Raw genomic sequence first — 20,807 nt, forward strand, 5'->3', positions numbered from 1 at the left:
ATAACAGTAAAATAAGAATATAACAAGAGAAAGTAGGCAGTAGTGACCATGTTATGAAAACGTATTGCACTGTTATTGTTTTGCATCCCCTGTCATCCTAGTACCCCCCTCCCCCCCGCCCCCCCCAGAGAGGAGTTGTAATATAATGAAAGTCCTCATTTTACTCAACACAAGAACATTTGTGCAATGTTATGATAAAAGTCTGAATTTGAGTCAACAACAGTCACACTTTTACAAGAAAAGCTTAACATTTTGACAACTTTATGAAAAGAGTTTTCATTTTCCTGGAAAAAACTGACAATTTTATGAGAAAACTTTAAGATTTAGGCAACACTATAATAATAATCAGAATTTCACTTGGTGAAATGATGACACAGGTCCTAAGTGTACTCCAGAAATGTCACAGTTTTACAAGAACAACAGAACAATTTGGCAATATTGTGACACAAGTCAGAATTTCATCTGACAAATGTCAGCATTTTGCATTAAAAAGTAATCATTTTACAAGAAAATATTGCAATCTCACAGAAACAGAATTGTTCCCAATTGTGTAAGAAACAAGTCGAGTTGTGAGTAAAAGACTGCTTTTAGTTATTTTATTTTTTGTTTGTAATTGTTTTTTAATCATCATTATTTACTTCAAGTTATTACACTTGCCGACCTTGATGTCTCAAGGTCGGCAAGTGTGCATACTTTAAGTGTGTAATTGCAATTAAATACATAACTGTGTTATTTAATGTGTCATTAATTAATTAACAATTGTACGCATATATTTATTTAACTATTCAATTGATTATTTGTTTAAATCATTTTAATATTCAATTATTTCACAACTTAACCATCTATTTCAAAATGTAATTATTCCATTTTTTAGCAAAATATTTTCTATTAAATAAATACTTCATAAATACTGGCTGGATTTTTAATTCATTACAATTAAATGCTGGAATGTGTTATTAGATGTGTCATTTAATTATATAATTAACTATTAATTGATTATTTTAGTTGTCACAATTCAATTATGTATTTTAAGATTTAATATATCATGTATTGACTAATTATTTCAGCATTTAATTGTTGAAAGATTTGCTGATGAACTTGTTTGGTCTGGAAGGTCAAATGGGAGAAAGTTCAATCAATCAATCACTTTTCAAACAAATACTTCAATGTGTCATTAATTAGTCATCATTGAAACGAAATACATGTGTTAATAATAAATGTTCAAGTGCTGTTTAATCATCTACTTAATCAGTTATTCATTTCATTAATCATTGATTTCAATATTTCCCAATCTGATGAACAATTTCATGATTGAGTTCTTGAATTATTCCAAAGGTGTCAGCACTTTGAGGATGTGATAAAGTACTTCAAGGCTGCCACCTCATTTCATGTCATAAACTATTCCACTTTTAATTCAAGTGTCACATAATCCACTGAAATAATCCAATTGTTAAATATGGAGCTTGACATTGATTTATAACACATTTATGTATTTAATTCCTAACTATTGGCCCTGCGATGAGGTGGCGACTTGTCCAGGGCGTACCCCGCCTTCCGCCCGATTGTAGCTGAGATAGGCGCCAGCGAAACCAAAGGGAAATAAGTGGTAGAAAATGGATGGATAATTCCTAATTATTCGTGTTTAGCACATTTGGGTAATTGTTATTTCTGACAAAATATGTCAAACAGGAAGTTGTTAGTGACATCTAGTGGCGGACACAAGAAGAGCCATGATGACAAAATATGTCAAACAGGAAGTTGTTAGTGACATCTAGTGGCGGACACAAGAAGAGCCATGATGACAAAATATGTCAAACAGGAAGTTGTTAGTGACATCTAGTGGCGGACACAAGAAGAGCCATGATGACAAAATATGTCAAACAGGAAGTTGTTAGTGACATCTAGTGGCGGACACAAGAAGAGCCATAATGACAAAATATGTCAAACAGGAAGTTGTTAGTGACATCTAGTGGCGGACACAAGAAGAGCCATGATGACAAAATATGTCAAACAGGAAGTTGTTAGTGACATCTAGTGGCGGACACAAGAAGAGCCATGATGACAAAATATGTCAAACAGGAAGTTGTTAGTGACATCTAGTGGCGGACACAAGAAGAGCCATGATGACAAAATATGTCAAACAGGAAGTTGTTAGTGACATCTAGTGGCGGACACAAGAAGAGCCATGATGACAAAATATGTCAAACAGGAAGTTGTTAGTGACATCTAGTGGCGGACACAAGAAGAGCCATGATGACAAAATATGTCAAACAGGAAGTTGTTAGTGACATCTAGTGGCGGACACAAGAAGAGCCATGATGACAAAATATGTCAAACAGGAAGTTGTTAGTGACATCTAGTGGCGGACACAAGAAGAGCCATGATGACAAAATATGTCAAACAGGAAGTTGTTAGTGACATCTAGTGGCGGACACAAGAAGAGCCATGATGACAAAATATGTCAAACAGGAAGTTGTTAGTGACATCTAGTGGCGGACACAAGAAGAGCCATGATGACAAAATATGTCAAACAGGAAGTTGTTAGTGACATCTAGTGGCGGACACAAGAAGAGCCATGATGACAAAATATGTCAAACAGGAAGTTGTTAGTGACATCTAGTGGCGGACACAAGAAGAGCCATGATGACAAAATATGTCAAACAGGAAGTTGTTAGTGACATCTAGTGGCGGACACAAGAAGAGCCATGATGACAAAATATGTCAAACAGGAAGTTGTTAGTGACATCTAGTGGCGGACACAAGAAGAGCCATGATGACAAAATATGTCAAACAGGAAGTTGTTAGTGACATCTAGTGGCGGACACAAGAAGAGCCATGATGACAAAATATGTCAAACAGGAAGTTGTTAGTGACATCTAGTGGCGGACACAAGAAGAGCCATGATGACAAAATATGTCAAACAGGAAGTTGTTAGTGACATCTAGTGGCGGACACAAGAAGAGCCATGATGACAAAATATGTCAAACAGGAAGTTGTTAGTGACATCTAGTGGCGGACACAAGAAGAGCCATGATGACAAAATATGTCAAACAGGAAGTTGTTAGTGACATCTAGTGGCGGACACAAGAAGAGCCATGATGACAAAATATGTCAAACAGGAAGTTGTTAGTGACATCTAGTGGCGGACACAAGAAGAGCCATGATGACAAAATATGTCAAGATGAGATCTGCTTTGCTGCAAAAAGATGATGTGAAAATAGGCCCCGCCCACATGTGCTCAGCTCTGCTGACCTCACAACTAAACCTTTTTGGACATGATGTCACACCGTCATCTTTGCTCATGATGTCACACGCTGATCACACTTCAGACTCCACGCCGTGTTTGACTTTGGAGACAGTTTTTGGGAACAGCGAATTGAAGCTGAAGAGCAAACGGTGACTATTTGATAAGACTATTCGATAGGACTATTTGATACGACTAGACCAGGGGTCGGCAACCCAAAATGTTGAAAGAGCCATATTGGGCCAAAAATACAAAAACAAATCTGTCTGGAGCCGCAAAAAAAATGTAAAAGCCATATTACATACAGATAGTGTGTCATGAGATATAAATTGAATTATGAGGACTTAACGGAAACTAAATGAGCACAAATATAGCTACAAATGAGACATAATGATGCAATATGTACATATAGCTAGCCTAAATAGCATGTTAGCATCGATTAGCTTGCAGTGACCAAATATGTCTGATTAGCACTCCACACAAGTCAATAACATCAACAAAACTCACCTTTGTGCATTCAGGCACAACATTAAAAGTTTGGTGGACAAAATGAGACAGAAAAAGAAGTGGCATAAAACACGTCTTAGAAAGTCGGAGAAAGTTATACATGTAAACAAACTAGGGTGAGTTCAAGGACCGCCAAAATTAGTAGGACAAAACGGTGCTCGCCAAATACTGGAATCAGTGAAGCATGTTTAATATAAACAGTGTGCTTTATAACAATTAGGGAGCTTTGTGTCATGTTTGTCCTCCTACAGAAACTATATTAAAACAAAAAATATATTTTTTCCCTTCATCTTTTTCCATTTTTCATACATTTTTGAAAAATCTCCAGCGAGCCACTAGGGCGGCGCTAAAGAGCCGCATGTGGATCTAGAGCCATTTGTTGCTGCCCCCCGGACAATCTGATACGACGTTGGTATGACTATCATATAGGACTATTAGATGCGACTATTTGATAGGACTTTTTGATGCAACTATTTTTTGATGCAATTACCTGATCGGACTATTTGATACAACTATCTGATAAGACTATTTGATGCAAATATTTGATCAGACTTCTTGATGCGACTATCTGATACGACTATCTGATAGGACTATTTCATGCAACTACCTGATACAACTTTGATGCGACTATCTGATAGGACAATCTGATAGGTCTATTTCATGAAACTACCTGATACGACTTTGATACGACTATTTGATAGGACTATCTGATACGACTTTGATAGTCAGATTAAATTAACGATGTGACTATGCGATAGGACTTTTTGATGCAACTATTTGATACGACTATCTGATAGGACTATTTGATACGACTTTGATAGGACTATTTGATACGACTATCTGATAGGACTATTTGATACGACTTGATGCAACTTTGACAGGATGGTTTGATAGGACTATCTGATACAACTTAGATAGGACTATCTTATACGACTATCTGATAGGACTTTGATAATCAGATTAAATGAATGATGTGACTACGTGATAGGACTTTTTGATGCGACTATTTGATATGACTTGATACAACTTTGATAGGATGGTTTGATAGGACTATCTGATATGACTTTGATAGGACTATTTATTACAACTATCTGATATGACTTTGATAGTCAGATTAAATAAATGATGTGACTATTTTACACGACTATCTGATCGGACTATTTGATAGGACTTTTTGATGCGACTATTTAACACAACTATCTGATAGGACTATTTGATGAGACTATTTAACACGACTATCTGATAGGACTATTTGATGAGACTATTTAACACGACTATCTGATAGGACTATTTGATGCGACTATTTAACACGACTATCTGATAGGACTATTTGATGCGACTATTTAACACGACTATCTGATAGGACTATTTGATGCGACTATTTAACACGACTATCTGATAGGACTATTTGATGAGACTATTTAACACGACTATCTGATAGGACTATTTGATGAGACTATTTAACATGACTATCTGATAGGACTTTTTGATATGACTATCTGATAGGACTATTTGATGCGACTATTTAACACGACTATCTGATAGGACTATTTGATGCGACTATTTAACACGACTATCTGATAGAACTATTTGATGCGACTATTTAACACGACTATCTGATAGGACTATTTGATATGACTATCTGATAGGACTATTTGATGCGACTATTAACACGACTATCTGATAGGACTATTTGATATGACTATCTGATAGGACTATTTGATGCGACTATTTAACACGACTATCTGATAGAACTATTTGATGCGACTATTTAACACGACTATCTGATAGGACTATTTGATATGACTATCTGATAGGACTATTTGATGCGACTATTTAACACGACTATCTGATAGAACTATTTGATGCGACTATTTAACACGACTATCTGATAGGACTATTTGATGCGACTATTAACACGACTATCTGATAGGACTATTTGATATGACTATCTGATAGGACTATTTGATGCGACTATTTAACACGACTCTCATAGGACTATTTGATGAGACTATTTAACATGACTATCTGATAGGACTATTTGATGAGACTATTTAACACTACTATCTGATAGGACTATTTGATATGACTATCTGATAGGACTATTTGATGCGACTATTTAACACGACTATCTGATAGGACTATTTGATGAGACTATTTAACACGACTATCTGATAGGACTATTTGATATGACTATCTGATAGGACTATTTGATGCGACTAACACGACTATCTGATAGGACTATTTGATACGACTTTGATAGGACTACTTGATACGTCTATCCGGTAGAACTATTTGATGCGACTATCTGATCGGACTATTTGATACAACTATCGGATAGGACTATCTGATCTGTCTTTGAAAGGACTATCCGATGTGACTTCTGGACAGGACTATTAGAAGTATTTGCAGCAAGGTTCCTGAGTGTTTGTGAGTCCCTTGAACTTCAGCCCACAGGCTGCTGTCCCTCCAGAGGTGAAAGGTCGTCCTTGATAGGAGCGGGCGGGCTTGCTTGCTGATCAGAGGTCAGTCAGACAAGGAGTGGAAGTCAAGTTGGGAGGAGCAGACATTTGCTTGCTTGCTGATCAGAGGTCAGTCAGACAAGTTGGGAGGAGCAGACATTTGTCTCAGAGCGCTGAAGAAGATGGACATCCTGGAGACGGAGGCGTACTACCGGCGTCAGAGGAGGAAGATGGTGAGCTCTTGTGTCCCAGCAAGAAGTCCTAAGTCTGTCTCTCAGTCCTGTGCTGTGCTCCTCTCCTTCTGTCCTTTCCTCTTGGCCTGCGCCGCCTTCTTCTACTTGTCCACGCCGCGCTCGCCGCCCTCCGTCCTGATGGCCACTGCCAAGTCGGCGCCGGCGCTCCTGCTGGCCGCCGCCGTGCTGACTTGGAACGGCCGTGCAAGCGTGGCGGGAGGACTCATCTTCTCCGCCGGGGGGGACTTCTGCCTGGTGTGGCCACACCTCTTCCTGCACGGTAGGACGCCGCCTTACACACACACACACACACACACGCACACGCACACGCACACGCACTCGCACACACACACACACACACACGCACACGCACGCACGCACGCACGCACGCACGCACGCACGCACGCACGCACGCACGCACACACGCACACACGCACACACGCACGCACACACGCACACACGCACACACACACACACACACACGCACACACACACGCACACGCACACACACACACGCACACGCACTCGCACGCACGCCACATTCCAAGAAGACATGTTGGACATCCACTAGCAGAGAGCAGTTGCATTCATTACCTGACACATGCGACGTGACGCCTACAGTGTAGACCAGGGGTCACCAACACCAGGTGGCCCGTAAGGACCAGATGAGTCGCCCGCTGGCCTGTTCTAAAAATAGCTCAAATAGCAGCACTTACCAGTGAGCTGCTTCTATTTTTTAAATTATATTTATTTACTAGCAAGCTGGTCTCGCTTTGCTGGACGTTTTTAATTCTAAGAGAGACAAAACTCAAATAGAATTTGAAAATCCAAGAAAATATTTTGAAGACTTGGTCTTCACTTGTTTAAATAAATTGATTCATTTTTTTACTTTGCTTCTTATAACTTTCAGAAAGACAATTTTAGAGAAAAAATACAACCTTAAAAATGATTTTAGTATTTTTAAACACATATACCTTTTTACCTTTTAAATTCCTTCCTCTTCTTTCCTGACAATTTAAATCAATGTTCAAGTAAATGTTTTTTTTTTTTATTGTAAAGAATAATAAATACATTTTAATTTAATTCAGTTTTTCCGAAGAAGAATATTTGTGAAATATTTCTTCAAACTTATTATGATTAAAATTCCCAAAAATTATTCTGGCAAATCTAGAAAATCTGTAGAATCAAATTTAAATCTTATTTCAAAGTCTTTTGAATGTATTTTGAAATTTTTGTTCTGGAAAATCTAGAAGAAATAATGATTTGTCTTTGTTAGAAATATAACTTGGTCCAATTTGTTATATATTCTAACAAAGTGCAGATTGGATTTTAACCAAATTAAAACATGTCATCACAATTCTAAAATTAAACTAATCAGGAAAAATTACTAAAGACGTTCCATACATTTTTTTTTTAATTTTTTCAAAAAGGTTCCAATTAGCTATTTTTTCTCTTCATTTTTTGCAGTTGAATTTTGAATTTTAAAGAGTCGAAATTTAAAAATGAAAATTGTATTTTCATTTTTTTCGTGTTTTCTCCTCTTTTAAACCGTTCAATTAAGTGTTTTTTTTTCATCATTTATTCTCCACAAAAAACCGAATGACAGACAGAAGTACCCATATTTTTATATACTTAGATGTATTTATTAAAGCTGAATTGAGCAAATTGTTTATTTCTGGCAATGTATTGAAGTGTGTATCAACCTGGGAGCCCTTGGCATGAATCAGTCACCAAGAAGTATGTCTTGCTTTCAAAAAGGTTGCTGAGCCTTCAAGTGTGTCTTGTTGCAATTCCAACTTAATCAAAGTGGCGCTTTCCATCATTTTCAAAAGCAGGAATCCCCTCTTCCTCTCACGCGAGATCCACCCCAGACTGTTTTAGTATGAGTGCCCTCGCTTTCCTGCGCAAGCTCGCTATTTACTTTGAACGCTGACGTGGTTGTTGTGCTGGAGGTCAAAGGTCAGGCCAAAGAGTTGTTTTTTTCATGTTTTAATGAATAGAAATAAATAGATAAGTAAGCATTTGACAGTAAACATGTCATTGACTACATGAATGTCTGATTACATCATGCAATATTCTACATATGTAGATATATTCAACTGGTTATTTTTCATTGATTTATTTTACTATTAAATAAACATTTTAATTATTTTTAAAAAGTATTTCATGATTTAGAATATAAATAAATAAATGACAGCGTGTAAATGTCTCAATAATTCATCACAATTAAAAACATGAATGTGTTATTAAATATGTCCCTAATTAAGTTTCTATAACATTATGTATATTTATTTGACCATTGAACTTTATTCTTATTCTTAAAAAAAATGAATTATTTAATGATTTACAGTAGAAATAAACACATAGATAATGATTTGAGTGTAAATGTGTCATTGAATAAAATGAATTACATGAATGTTTTATTTGATGTGCCATTCATTTACATATTTAACTATTCAATTAATTATTTTTCATTGATTTATTTTAATTTTGAATAAATCATTTTATTATTATTTTTGAGGTTTAATTTAATGTCTTAAATAATGATTTAGGATAAAAACAAATACATCTATAAAATGACTGCATGTAATTGTCTCAATAATAAATGACTCAAATACATAAATGTGTTATTAAATGTGTCAATAATTCACTTAAAATTATACATGTATTTAACTATTCAATTGATCATTTTTTATTGAATTAATTTAATATTAAAAAAATAATTTAATTATTTCAAAATTGGATGCTCTATTTCAAGATTTAATATTTCATGTTTTAAATCATTTTTTAAGATTTAGGACGGAAATAAATAAATACTGCTATAAAAATGTCTGAATAATGTGTCATTAAATTAAATACATTCATTTGTTAGTAAATGTGTCATTAATTTAATGTAAAATTCTGTATATTGAATTGATTTTTCATTTCACAATTTAAATATCTATTTCAAGATGTCATTAATTATTTAATCATTTCATAGTTCTTTACATGTTTAATGATTATTTTCAAGATGTATGGAAGCTCACATGGGACAAAGTTGAGGAAATGGATCAATCTTCAAATACTTCAATGTGTCAAACATTTCATGTGTCAAACATCATGAGAGTCCAACTAGTGTCCTCCATGGAACATCATGAGAGTCCAACTAGTGTCCTCCATGGAACATCATGAGAGTCCAACTAGTGTCCTCCATGGAACATCATGAGAGTCCAACTAGTGTCCTCCATGGAACATCATGAGAGTCCAACTAGTGTCCTCCATGGAACATCATGAGAGTCCAACTAGTGTCCTCCATGGAACATCATGAGAGTCCAACTAGTGTCCTCCATGGAACATCATGAGAGTCCAACTAGTGTCCTCCATGGAACATCATGAGAGTCCAACTAGTGTCCTCCATGGAACATCATGAGAGTCCAACTAGTGTCCTCCATGGAACATCATGAGAGTCCAACTAGTGTCCTCCATGGAACATCATGAGAGTCCAACTAGTGTCCTCCATGGACAATTAGTCAAATTGTTGGAGATGTAAAAGAGACACACTTTTACAATTGTTCCATTTTTTTTTCTTTTTTGCTAGATCAACTTTGATTCTATCCATCAATTATAAGTTGTTTTTGTAATAGTTTTTTTTTTTATTACGCCCTTTTTGTCAAAGAAAAATTGCTGCAGAATGTTGATGTTTTTTTAAATAGAATTTTTATAATGCAGGCAGGAATTCAAAAGTCAGCTGCGGGCCGGAAATGACCTGACAGACACTTTTTGAACAACCTTAGTGAGCCTTGTCAAGGTCACACATTTGTCAAGGTCACAATGTCACACATTTGTCAAGGTGACACATTTGTCAAGGTGACAATGTCACACATTTGTCAAGGTGACAATGTCACACATTTGTCAAGGTGACAATGTCACACATTTGTCAAGGTGACAATGTCACACATTTGTCAAGGTGACAATGTCACACATTTGTCAAGGTGACAATGTCACACATTTGTCAAGGTGACAATGTCACACATTTGTCAAGGTGACACATTTGTCAAGGTGACAATGTCACACATTTGTCAAGGTGACAATGTCACACATTTGTCAAGGTGACACATTTGTCAAGGTGACAATGTCACACATTTGTCAAGGTGACAATGTCACACATTTGTCAAGGTGACAATGTCACACATTTGTCAAGGTGACAATGTCACACATTTGTCAAGGTGACAATGTCACACATTTGTCAAGGTGACACATTTGTCAAGGTGACAATGTCACACATTTGTCAAGGTGACAATGTCACACATTTGTCAAGGTGACACATTTGTCAAGGTGACAATGTCACACATTTGTCAAGGTGACAATGTCACACATTTGTCAAGGTGACAATGTCACACATTTGTCAAGGTGACAATGTCACACATTTGTCAAGGTGACACATTTGTCAAGGTGACAATGTCACACATTTGTCAAGGTGACAATGTCACACATTTGTCAAGGTGACACATTTGTCAAGGTGACAATGTCACACATTTGTCAAGGTGACAATGTCACACATTTGTCAAGGTGACACATTTGTCAAGGTGACAATGTCACACATTTGTCAAGGTGACAATGTCACACATTTGTCAAGGTGACACATTTGTCAAGGTGACAATGTCACACATTTGTCAAGGTGACAATGTCACACATTTGTCAAGGTGACAATGTCACACATTTGTCAAGGTGACAATGTCACACATTTGTCAAGGTGACAATGTCACACATTTGTCAAGGTGACAATGTCACACATTTGTCAAGGTGACAATGTCACACATTTGTCAAGGTGACAATGTCACACATTTGTCAAGGTGACACATTTGTCAAGGTGACAATGTCACACATTTGTCAAGGTGACAATGTCGCACATTTGTCAAGGTGACACATTTGTCAAGGTGACAATGTCACACATTTGTCAAGGTGACAATGTCACACATTTGTCAAGGTGACAATGTCACACATTTGTCAAGGTGACAATGTCACACATTTGTCAAGGTGACAATGTCACACATTTGTCAAGGTGACAATGTCACACATTTGTCAAGGTGACAATGTCACACATTTGTCAAGGTGACAATGTCACACATTTGTCAAGGTGACACATTTGTCAAGGTGACAATGTCACACATTTGTCAAGGTGACAATGTCACACATTTGTCAAGGTGACACATTTGTCAAGGTGACAATGTCACACATTTGTCAAGGTGACAATGTCACACATTTGTCAAGGTGACAATGTCACACATTTGTCAAGGTGACAATGTCACACATTTGTCAAGGTGACAATGTCACACATTTGTCAAGGTGACAATGTCACACATTTGTCAAGGTGACAATGTCACACATTTGTCAAGGTGACAATGTCACACATTTGTCAAGGTGACAATGTCACACATTTGTCAAGGTGACAATGTCACACATTTGTCAAGGTGACACATTTGTCAAGGTGACAATGTCACACATTTATCAAGGTGACAATGTCACACATTTGTCAAGGTGACACATTTGTCAAGGTGACAATGTCACACATTTGTCAAGGTGACAATGTCACACATTTGTCAAGGTGACAATGTCACACATTTGTCAAGGTGACAATGTCACACATTTGTCAAGGTGACAATGTCACACATTTGTCAAGGTGACAATGTCACACATTTGTCAAGGTGACAATGTCACACATTTGTCAAGGTGACAATGTCACACATTTGTCAAGGTGACAATGTCACACATTTGTCAAGGTGACAATGTCACACATTTATCAAGGTGACAATGTCACACATTTGTCAAGGTGACAATGTCACACATTTATCAAGGTGACAATGTCACACATTTGTCAAGGTGACACATTTGTCAAGGTGACAATGTCACACATTTGTCAAGGTGACAATGTCACACATTTGTCAAGGTGACAATGTCACACATTTGTCAAGGTGACAATGTCACACATTTGTCAAGGTCACAATGTAACACATTGGTCAAGGTGACAATGTCACACATTTGTCAAGGTCACAATGTCACACATTTGTCAAGGTGACAATGTCACACATTTGTCAAGGTCACAATGTCACACATTTGTCAAGGTCACAATGTCACACATTTGTCAAGGTCACAATGTCACACATTTGTCAAGGTGACAATGTCACACATTTGTCAAGGTCACAATGTCACACATTTGTCAAGGTGACAATGTCACACATTTGTCAAGGTGACAATGTCACACATTTGTCAAGGTGACAATGTCACACATTTGTCAAGGTCACAATGTCACACATTTGTCAAGGTGACAATGTCACACATTTGTCAAGGTCACAATGTCACACATTTGTCAAGGTGACAATGTCACACATTTGTCAAGGTGACAATGTCACACATTTGTCAAGGTCACAATGTCACACATTTGTCAAGGTGACAATGTCACACATTTGTCAAGGTCACAATGTCACACATTTGTCAAGGTGACAATGTCACACATTTGTCAAGGTGACAATGTCACACATTTGTCAAGGTGACAATGTCACACATTTGTCAAGGTGACAATGTCACACATTTGTCAAGGTGACAATGTCACACATTTGTCAAGGTGACAATGTCACACATTTGTCAAGGTGACAATGTCACACATTTGTCAAGGTGACACATTTGTCAAGGTGACAATGTCACACATTTGTCAAGGTCACAATGTCACACATTTGTCAAGGTGACAATGTCACACATTTGTCAAGGTCACAATGTCACACATTTGTCAAGGTGACAATGTCACACATTTGTCAAGGTGACAATGTCACACATTTGTCAAGGTGACAATGTCACACATTTGTCAAGGTGACAATGTCACACATTTGTCAAGGTGACACATTTGTCAAGGTGACAATGTCACACATTTGTCAAGGTCACAATGTCACACATTTGTCAAGGTGACAATGTCACACATTTGTCAAGGTCACAATGTCACACATTTGTCAAGGTGACAATGTCACACATTTGTCAAGGTGACAATGTCACACATTTGTCAAGGTGACAATGTCACACATTTGTCAAGGTGACAATGTCACACATTTGTCAAGGTGACAATGTCACACATTTGTCAAGGTGACAATGTCACACATTTGTCAAGGTGACAATGTCACACATTTGTCAAGGTGACAATGGCACACATTTGTCAAGGTGACAATGTCACACATTTGTCAAGGTGACAATGTCACACATTTGTCAAGGTGACAATGTCACACATTTGTCAAGGTGACAATGTCACACATTTGTCAAGGTGACAATGGCACACATTTGTCAAGGTGACAATGTCACACATTTGTCAAGGTGACAATGGCACACATTTGTCAAGGTGACAATGTCACACATTTGTCAAGGTGACAATGGCACACATTTGTCAAGGTGACAATGGCACACATTTGTCAAGGTGACAATGGCACACATTTGTCAAGGTGACAATGGCACACATTTGTCAAGGTGACAATGGCACACATTTGTCAAGGTGACAATGGCACACATTTGTCAAGGTGACAATGGCACACATTTGTCAAGGTGACAATGGCACACATTTGTCAAGGTGACAATGGCACACATTTGTCAAGGTGACAATGTCACACATTTGTCAAGGTGACAATGGCACACATTTGTCAAGGTGACAATGTCACACATTTGTCAAGGTGACAATGTCACACATTTGTCAAGGTGACAATGTCACACATTTGTCAAGGTGACAATGTCACACATTTGTCAAGGTGACAAGGTCACACATTTGTCAAGGTGACAATGGCACACATTTGTCAAGGTGACAATGGCACACATTTGTCAAGGTGACAATGGCACACATTTGTCAAGGTGACAATGGCACACATTTGTCAAGGTGACAATGGCACACATTTGTCAAGGTGACAATGTCACACATTTGTCAAGGTGACAATGGCACACATTTGTCAAGGTGACAATGTCACACATTTGTCAAGGTGACAATGTCACACATTTGTCAAGGTGACAATGTCACACATTTGTCAAGGTGACAATGTCACACATTTGTCAAGGTGACAAGGTCACACATTTGTCAAGGTGACAATGTCAAAGAGGTTCAGCAGCCTCACATTTGGGCTTCTAACAAACATTTGATGGCGACTAATTGCATTTTCCATGATTACTTGTGATTAATCATTTCTTTCTCAGCTGTAATACACTTTTACACCACTTGTTTACATACACTTCCATCCATTTCTACCGCTTATTCCCTTTGGGGGCGCTGGTGCCTATCTCAGCTACAATTGAGCGGAAGGCGGGGTACACCCTGGACAAGTCACCGCCAACATTCACACACTAGGGACCATTTAGTGTTGCCAGTCAACCTATCCCCAGGTGCATGTCTTTGGAGGTGGGAGGGGCCTATCCCCAGGTGCATGTCTTTGGAGGTGGGAGGGGCCTATCCCCAGGTGCATGTCTTTGGAGGTGGGAGGGGCCTATCCCCAGGTGCATGTCTTTGGAGGTGGGAGGGGCCTATCCCCAGGTGCATGTCTTTGGAGGTGGGAGGGGCCTATCCCCAGGTGCATGTCTTTGGAGGTGGGAGGGGCCTATCCCCAGGTGCATGTCTTTGGAGGTGGGAGGAGCCTATCCCCAGGTACATGTCTTTTGAGGTGGGAGGGGTCTATTCCCAGGTGCATGTCTTTGGAGGTGGGAGGGGCCTATCCCCAGGTGCATGTCTTTGGAGGTGGGAGGGGCCTATCCCCAGGTGCATGTCTTTGGAGGTGGGAGGGGCCTATCCCCAGGTGCATGTCTTTGGAGGTGGGAGGGGCCTATCCCCAGGTGCATGTCTTTGGAGGTGGGAGGGGCCTATCCCCAGGTGCATGTCTTTGAAGGTGGGAGGGGCCTATCCCCAGGTGCATGTCTTTGGAGGTGGGAGGGGCCTATCCCCAGGTGCATGTCTTTGGAGGTGGGAGGGGCCTATCCCCAGGTGCATGTCTTTGGAGGTGGGAGGGGCCTATCCCCAGGTGCATGTCTTTGGAGGTGGGAGGGGCCTATACCCAGGTGCATGTCTTTGAAGGTGGGAGGGGCCTATCCCCAGGTGCATGTCTTTGGAGGTGGGAGGGGCCTATCCCTAGGTGCATGTCTTTGGAGGTGGGAGGAAGCCAGAGGGAACCCACACAGTCACGGGGAGAACATGCAAACTCCACACAGAAATATCCCGAGCCTGGGATTGAACCCAGGACTACTCAGGACCTTCATATTGAGAGGCAGACGCACTAACCCCTCTACCACCGTGCTGCCTTTACATACACATGTAAAGCACATGTCAGCTTCTGGCAAGCTTTTAGTAGAATTTCTGACCTCTTCTCCTGACAAAATTGGTGCATTTCAGCTAAGTTTGTTATTTTTCTGACATTGACTTGTTTCTTCGGCATTGTCCACACAGACACATGTGAAGGCCATTCTAAATCCTTCATTCTAGCCTGATTTAGCCATTCCTTGACCACTTTTGAGGTGTGTTTGGGGTCATTGTCCTGTTGGACAAGACCCAACCTCCCCCCTGATCCTTTTAGCTTGTCCTCCTTTTCACATCACCTGGTATACCTGACCACCTGAAATAATGGGGCGGGGCGGGCCAATTAAATGATGTGGCTTGCCAGATAAAATAAAGTGGCGGGCCACATTAAATGATGACTATACTAATTGACACATCATTTTATTACAACTTAACCAGAGGTATCCACATAAAGTGATGTGGCGGGCAACTTTAAATGAAATCTGTGAACTAGCATCCAAAGTAGGTCTTGTGTTTTAGGAATGGTCGCCTTCGCCGTGGCTCATCTGCTCTACTCGCTGACCTTCCTCTCATCCCGTTATGAGAAACACTCCTCTTCCTCATGCATGTTCCTCATCTATCTGCTCCTGCTGGCCACCGGAGCAGCTTTCTTCATCCACCTCTACCCATTTCTGCAAAAGGACGCAAATCCAGGTGTCCTAGTTCCAGGCGTGGGGGTCTACGTGGTCCTCATCACCCTGATGGGCATACTAGCCGTCAGAACACGCCATCCTATCACCGTGTTGGGGAGTCTGTCCTTCATAGTGTCGGACATGTCCTTGGCTCTGCTACAGTTCAAGGTCATACCGCCTGTGGAGGACGGCCACACGGTTGTCATGGTGACATATTACTTAGCACAGCTGCTCATTGGCGTGGGGGATGTGATGGCTGTAGAACAAGAGGATGACTTTGCAAAATGGAAGAGGTCCTAAGCAGGAAGTTTGCACGGTCGAGACTAACAAACTACTGCAGGACCGCTTGAAAAAAAGTTATTTGTTTGTATTTCTTGGAAAAAAGATGACTGATGAGTTATTTTGGAATGGTTGTGTTCTGTGAGTGACTTATTGTGACATCCAGACAGTATTTGTGTGAACTGATCATGTGTGGAACACCACTCCTGCTGTCTTCGTGAGCAATAAAAGCACATTTACCATATCTGGGTGTGTCAGTCTTGTTTTTACACACCACTGAAATTCCAGCACTTTTTAAATTCACTTTAGTATCTATTGCTCATTTTTGCCATAAAAACAATACAATGCAAAAAGCAACAAAGAGAAAAGTGCGGGTGTGGGAGTAGTCTTTGGCCGATGAAAGAAGGTACATTGTACAAGAATCTCCTTCTTGTCGCAGTTTGGTCTTCAAACTTGTTCACCTCCTCCACTTGTCCTTCAATTCCACTTGTCCTTCAATTCCACTCCCTGAAATCCCAGGCAGTGTGTCAGCATTTCCATGGAATCCTTGTCTTCAACAGTAAGAAGCCATTGGTCTTGTGTCGACCAGTCCTTCTTGCCTCATCCGCAATGGAATGGAACTATAATGCCATCTCGGGGCGTTCAATCATTGGCAACTAGATGTCCCATAACATCAGACTGACGATATTAGTGGCCGATGAATGCTTCAAAATGTGATATTGGAAATTATCGGTATCGATTTCAAAATTATCGGTTTGAAAAAATCTAATTTATGACTTTTTAAAACACTGCAGTGTACACAGACGTAGGGAGAAGTATAGGGCGCCTGAATGCAATGCATACTTGGTCAACAGCCATACAGGTCACACTGAGGGTGGCGTTATAAACAACTTTAACACTGTTACAAATATGCGGCACACTGAACCCACAACAAACAAGAATGACAAACACATTTCGGGTGAACATCCGCACGTAACAAAACTCAACAAATACCCAGACGCCCTTGCAGCACAAACTCTTCTGGGGCGCTACAATATAAACCAGCTTCAGTCGTTCAACAGTCCGGGGTCTCCGCTGTCGTATTTTAGGCTTCATAATGCACCACACATTTTCCATGGGAGACAGGTCTGGACTGCAGGCGGGCCAGGAAAGTACCCGCACTCTTTTTTACGAAGCCACGCTGTTGTAACACGTGCTGAATGTGGCTTGGCATTGTCTTGCTGAAATAAGCAGGGGCGTCCATGAAAAAGACGGCGCTTAGATGGCAGCATATGTTGTCCCAAAACCTGTATGTACCTTTCAGCATTAATGGTGCCATCACAGATGTGTAAGTTACCCATGCCTAGGGCACTAATGCACCCCCATACCATCACACATGCTGGCTTTTACACTTTGCGTCGATAACAGTCTGGATGGTTCGCTTCCCCTTTGGTCCGGATGACACAATGTCAAATATTTCCAAAAACAATTTGAAATGTGGACTCGTCAGACCACAGAACACTTTTCCACTTTGCATCAGTCCATCTTAGATGATCTTGATCCCAGTGAAGCCGGCGGCGTTTCTGGATGTTGTTGATAAATGGCTTTCGCTTTGCATAGTAGAGCTTTAACTTGCACTTACAGACGTAGCGACAAACTGTATTTAGTGATAGTGATTTTCAGAAGTGATCCTGAACCCATGTGGTGATATCCTTTAGAGATTGATGTCGGTTTTTGATACAGTGCCGTCTGAGGGATGGAAGGTCACGGTCATTCAATGTTGGTTTCCGGCCATGCCGCTTACGTGGAGTGATTTCTCCAGATTCTCTGAACCTTTTGATGATATTATGGAGCGTAGATGTTGAAATCCCTAAATTTCTTGCAATTGCACTTTGAGAAAGGTTGTTCTTAAACTGTTTGACTATTTGCTCACGCAGTTGTGGACAAAGGGGTGTACCTCGCCCCATCCTTTCTTGTGAAAGACTGAGCATTTTTTGGGAAGCTGCTTTTATAGCCAATCATGGCACCCACCTGTTCCCAATTAGCCTGCACACCTGTGGGATGTTCCAAATAAGTGTTTCATGAGCATTCCTCAACTTTATCAGTATTTATTGCCACCTTTCCCAACTTCTTTGTCACGTGTTGCTGGCATCCAAATCTAAAGTTAATGATTATTTGCAACAACAAAAAATGTTTATGAGTTTGAACATCAAATATGTTGTCTTTGTAGCATATTCAACTGAATATGGCTTGAAAAGGATTTGCAAATCATTGTATTCTGTTTATATTTACATCTAACACCATTTCCCAACTCATATGGAAATGGGGTTTGTACAATGAATTTACATTTGCAGTACAAACCCGTAAAACAGATAGGAAAAAGGGGGAGAGGAGGACGAGTAAAAGAAGTAAGTCCCAAACTAAACTCCTGTGAGGGTGGGCTCCCTCTGAGACCAGGAAAAAAACAAGATACGCACAAATATGTAATACTACATACAGTCAAGATTTGCAACGAAGGGCCAGGGGGTGGGCATCCTACCACCACTAGGGGCGCTGTTCTGTTAGCCATCACACCCTGGGGGGTGAAGCGCCACAGGCGTGGGATTTGGGTGCTGGGCTCTTGGGGAGTGTGTGAACCTGAAGAGTTGCTTTGTTCCTCGACCTTGGTGCTGGCAGAGTGTTACAGATGTAACACAGCCAGTCAGTCCAACAAAAGTCACCAACCAACAGGTGTGTGTCCATGAACGACAGGGAGGGAATTTGTAGCTTCTTCTCTGGGGGACATCAGAAACAACAACCATGCCGCGTCGTTATAGACAGGAAAAAACTATCCAGATTAAACGAGAGTGAAAACAGATGTAAACATTTGCTCTAATCTTCTATTTCTGGTCCTTCTCCAAGATGTTATTCAGATTGCGATTCAGTCCAGAAACCACAAAAGTCTTAGTGCCCACAGTTCTGCCGATCCTTCAATCATTTGGGGAAACTTTGGGGTACCTTGAACGGCTGCCAGATGTTTCCAATTTCTGGAGAGTCCAGAGCAAGGCTTCCTCTAATCAGCAATGTCCCGTTATGATTCCTACCTTCAATGTCCTGGACTGAAAGAACACAAGCCTCCACTTCTCCCAACAGTCCATGGTGTGTCCAGCAGCAAACTACCCTCGTGACAGACAGCTTCCTCCAAACCAATGTGCTTCTCGTCCAGAACATCTTGTCCATTTCTTTGAGAGGCCATTTGATCAAGTCCGTTGTTTGGATTTTGGAGAACAGGGCAAACATAGGTTTCAAAAAGTTCAAACAAAGCAGCAGAGATGAGGGTGAGGGAAGGGAAGTTTCTCAAAAGAGACAAAACGCAAGGAGGATGAGTATAAAGTTCATGGCTCTGGGAGGCAGACCAGCAGGACAAGAGGAGACATCTTTAGAATGGAGAAGATGGACATCCTTGTGGCAGCAGAGGAGAAACATGGTAAGATCTTCTTTCCAAAAGGAAGTCAGAATCATACTGTATTTGTCTCATTCTTTTTCTCTCTTTCAGTCATTTGCTGTGCTCCTGTCTTTCTCGCCATTCTTTTTGGCCTCAGCTGTCCACTCCATCATGCTGGCAGGTGTCAAATCAGCAGCCTTGCTCCTGCTGGCTGTGACAGTGCTGGGCTGGAGTGGTGGGAGGACTGGTTTTCTAAGCCCTGGGCGACTTCTGCCGGGTGTGGCCCCAGTTCTTCCTCTACGGTAAGAGACTTTTTCTTTCTCCACGCATTGCAGTTGTAAGATTAACTCCAACAAGTAATGCTCATCATTGATTAGCATGGAACAGGGAAAATTCCAACCCAAAAGTTGTATTATTATAGCGTATTAAATTGTATGGATGAAACACACTTGCCCCTTGACCTGAAACATGGATTGTCATGGGTCAGAGATCAGGTCACAGCATATTATTATTAAAGCGTATTAAATTGTGTGGATGAAACACACTTGCTCCTTGACCTGAAACATGGATTGTCATAGGTCAGAGATCAGGTCACAGCATATTATTATTAAAGCGTATTAAATTGTATGGATGAAACACACTTGCCCCTTGACCTGAAACATGGATTGTCATGGGTCAGAGATCAGGTCACAGCATATTATTATTAAAGCGTATTAAATTGTATG

General features: G+C 40.1%; 1 protein-coding gene across 5 annotated transcripts in view; it reads left to right on the forward strand.

Moving 5' to 3' along the window:
- Positions 1-16,923, forward strand: part of tmem86b (transmembrane protein 86B) — a 32,908-nt gene extending 15,985 nt beyond the window's left edge. For 3 of the 5 annotated variants that reach the window (XM_061884718.1, XM_061884720.1, XM_061884719.1), the window contains exons 2-5: positions 6,202-6,276; positions 6,343-6,446; positions 6,492-6,726; positions 16,249-16,923. In XM_061884718.1, the coding sequence (XP_061740702.1) occupies positions 6,396-6,446; positions 6,492-6,726; positions 16,249-16,700 (738 nt within the window). In that variant the 5' untranslated portion in view covers positions 6,202-6,276; positions 6,343-6,395 and the 3' untranslated portion in view covers positions 16,701-16,923. Of the gene's footprint in view, positions 1-6,201; positions 6,447-6,491; positions 6,727-16,248 lie in introns of all 5 variants that reach the window. The other 2 variants (XM_061884716.1, XM_061884717.1) reach the window with 1 other exon arrangement.
- The last annotated feature ends 3,884 nt before the right edge of the window (positions 16,924-20,807 follow it).

This window comes from Nerophis ophidion, linkage group LG23 (genome assembly GCF_033978795.1).
Source record: "Nerophis ophidion isolate RoL-2023_Sa linkage group LG23, RoL_Noph_v1.0, whole genome shotgun sequence".
Classification (NCBI taxonomy): domain Eukaryota; kingdom Metazoa; phylum Chordata; class Actinopteri; order Syngnathiformes; family Syngnathidae; genus Nerophis; species Nerophis ophidion.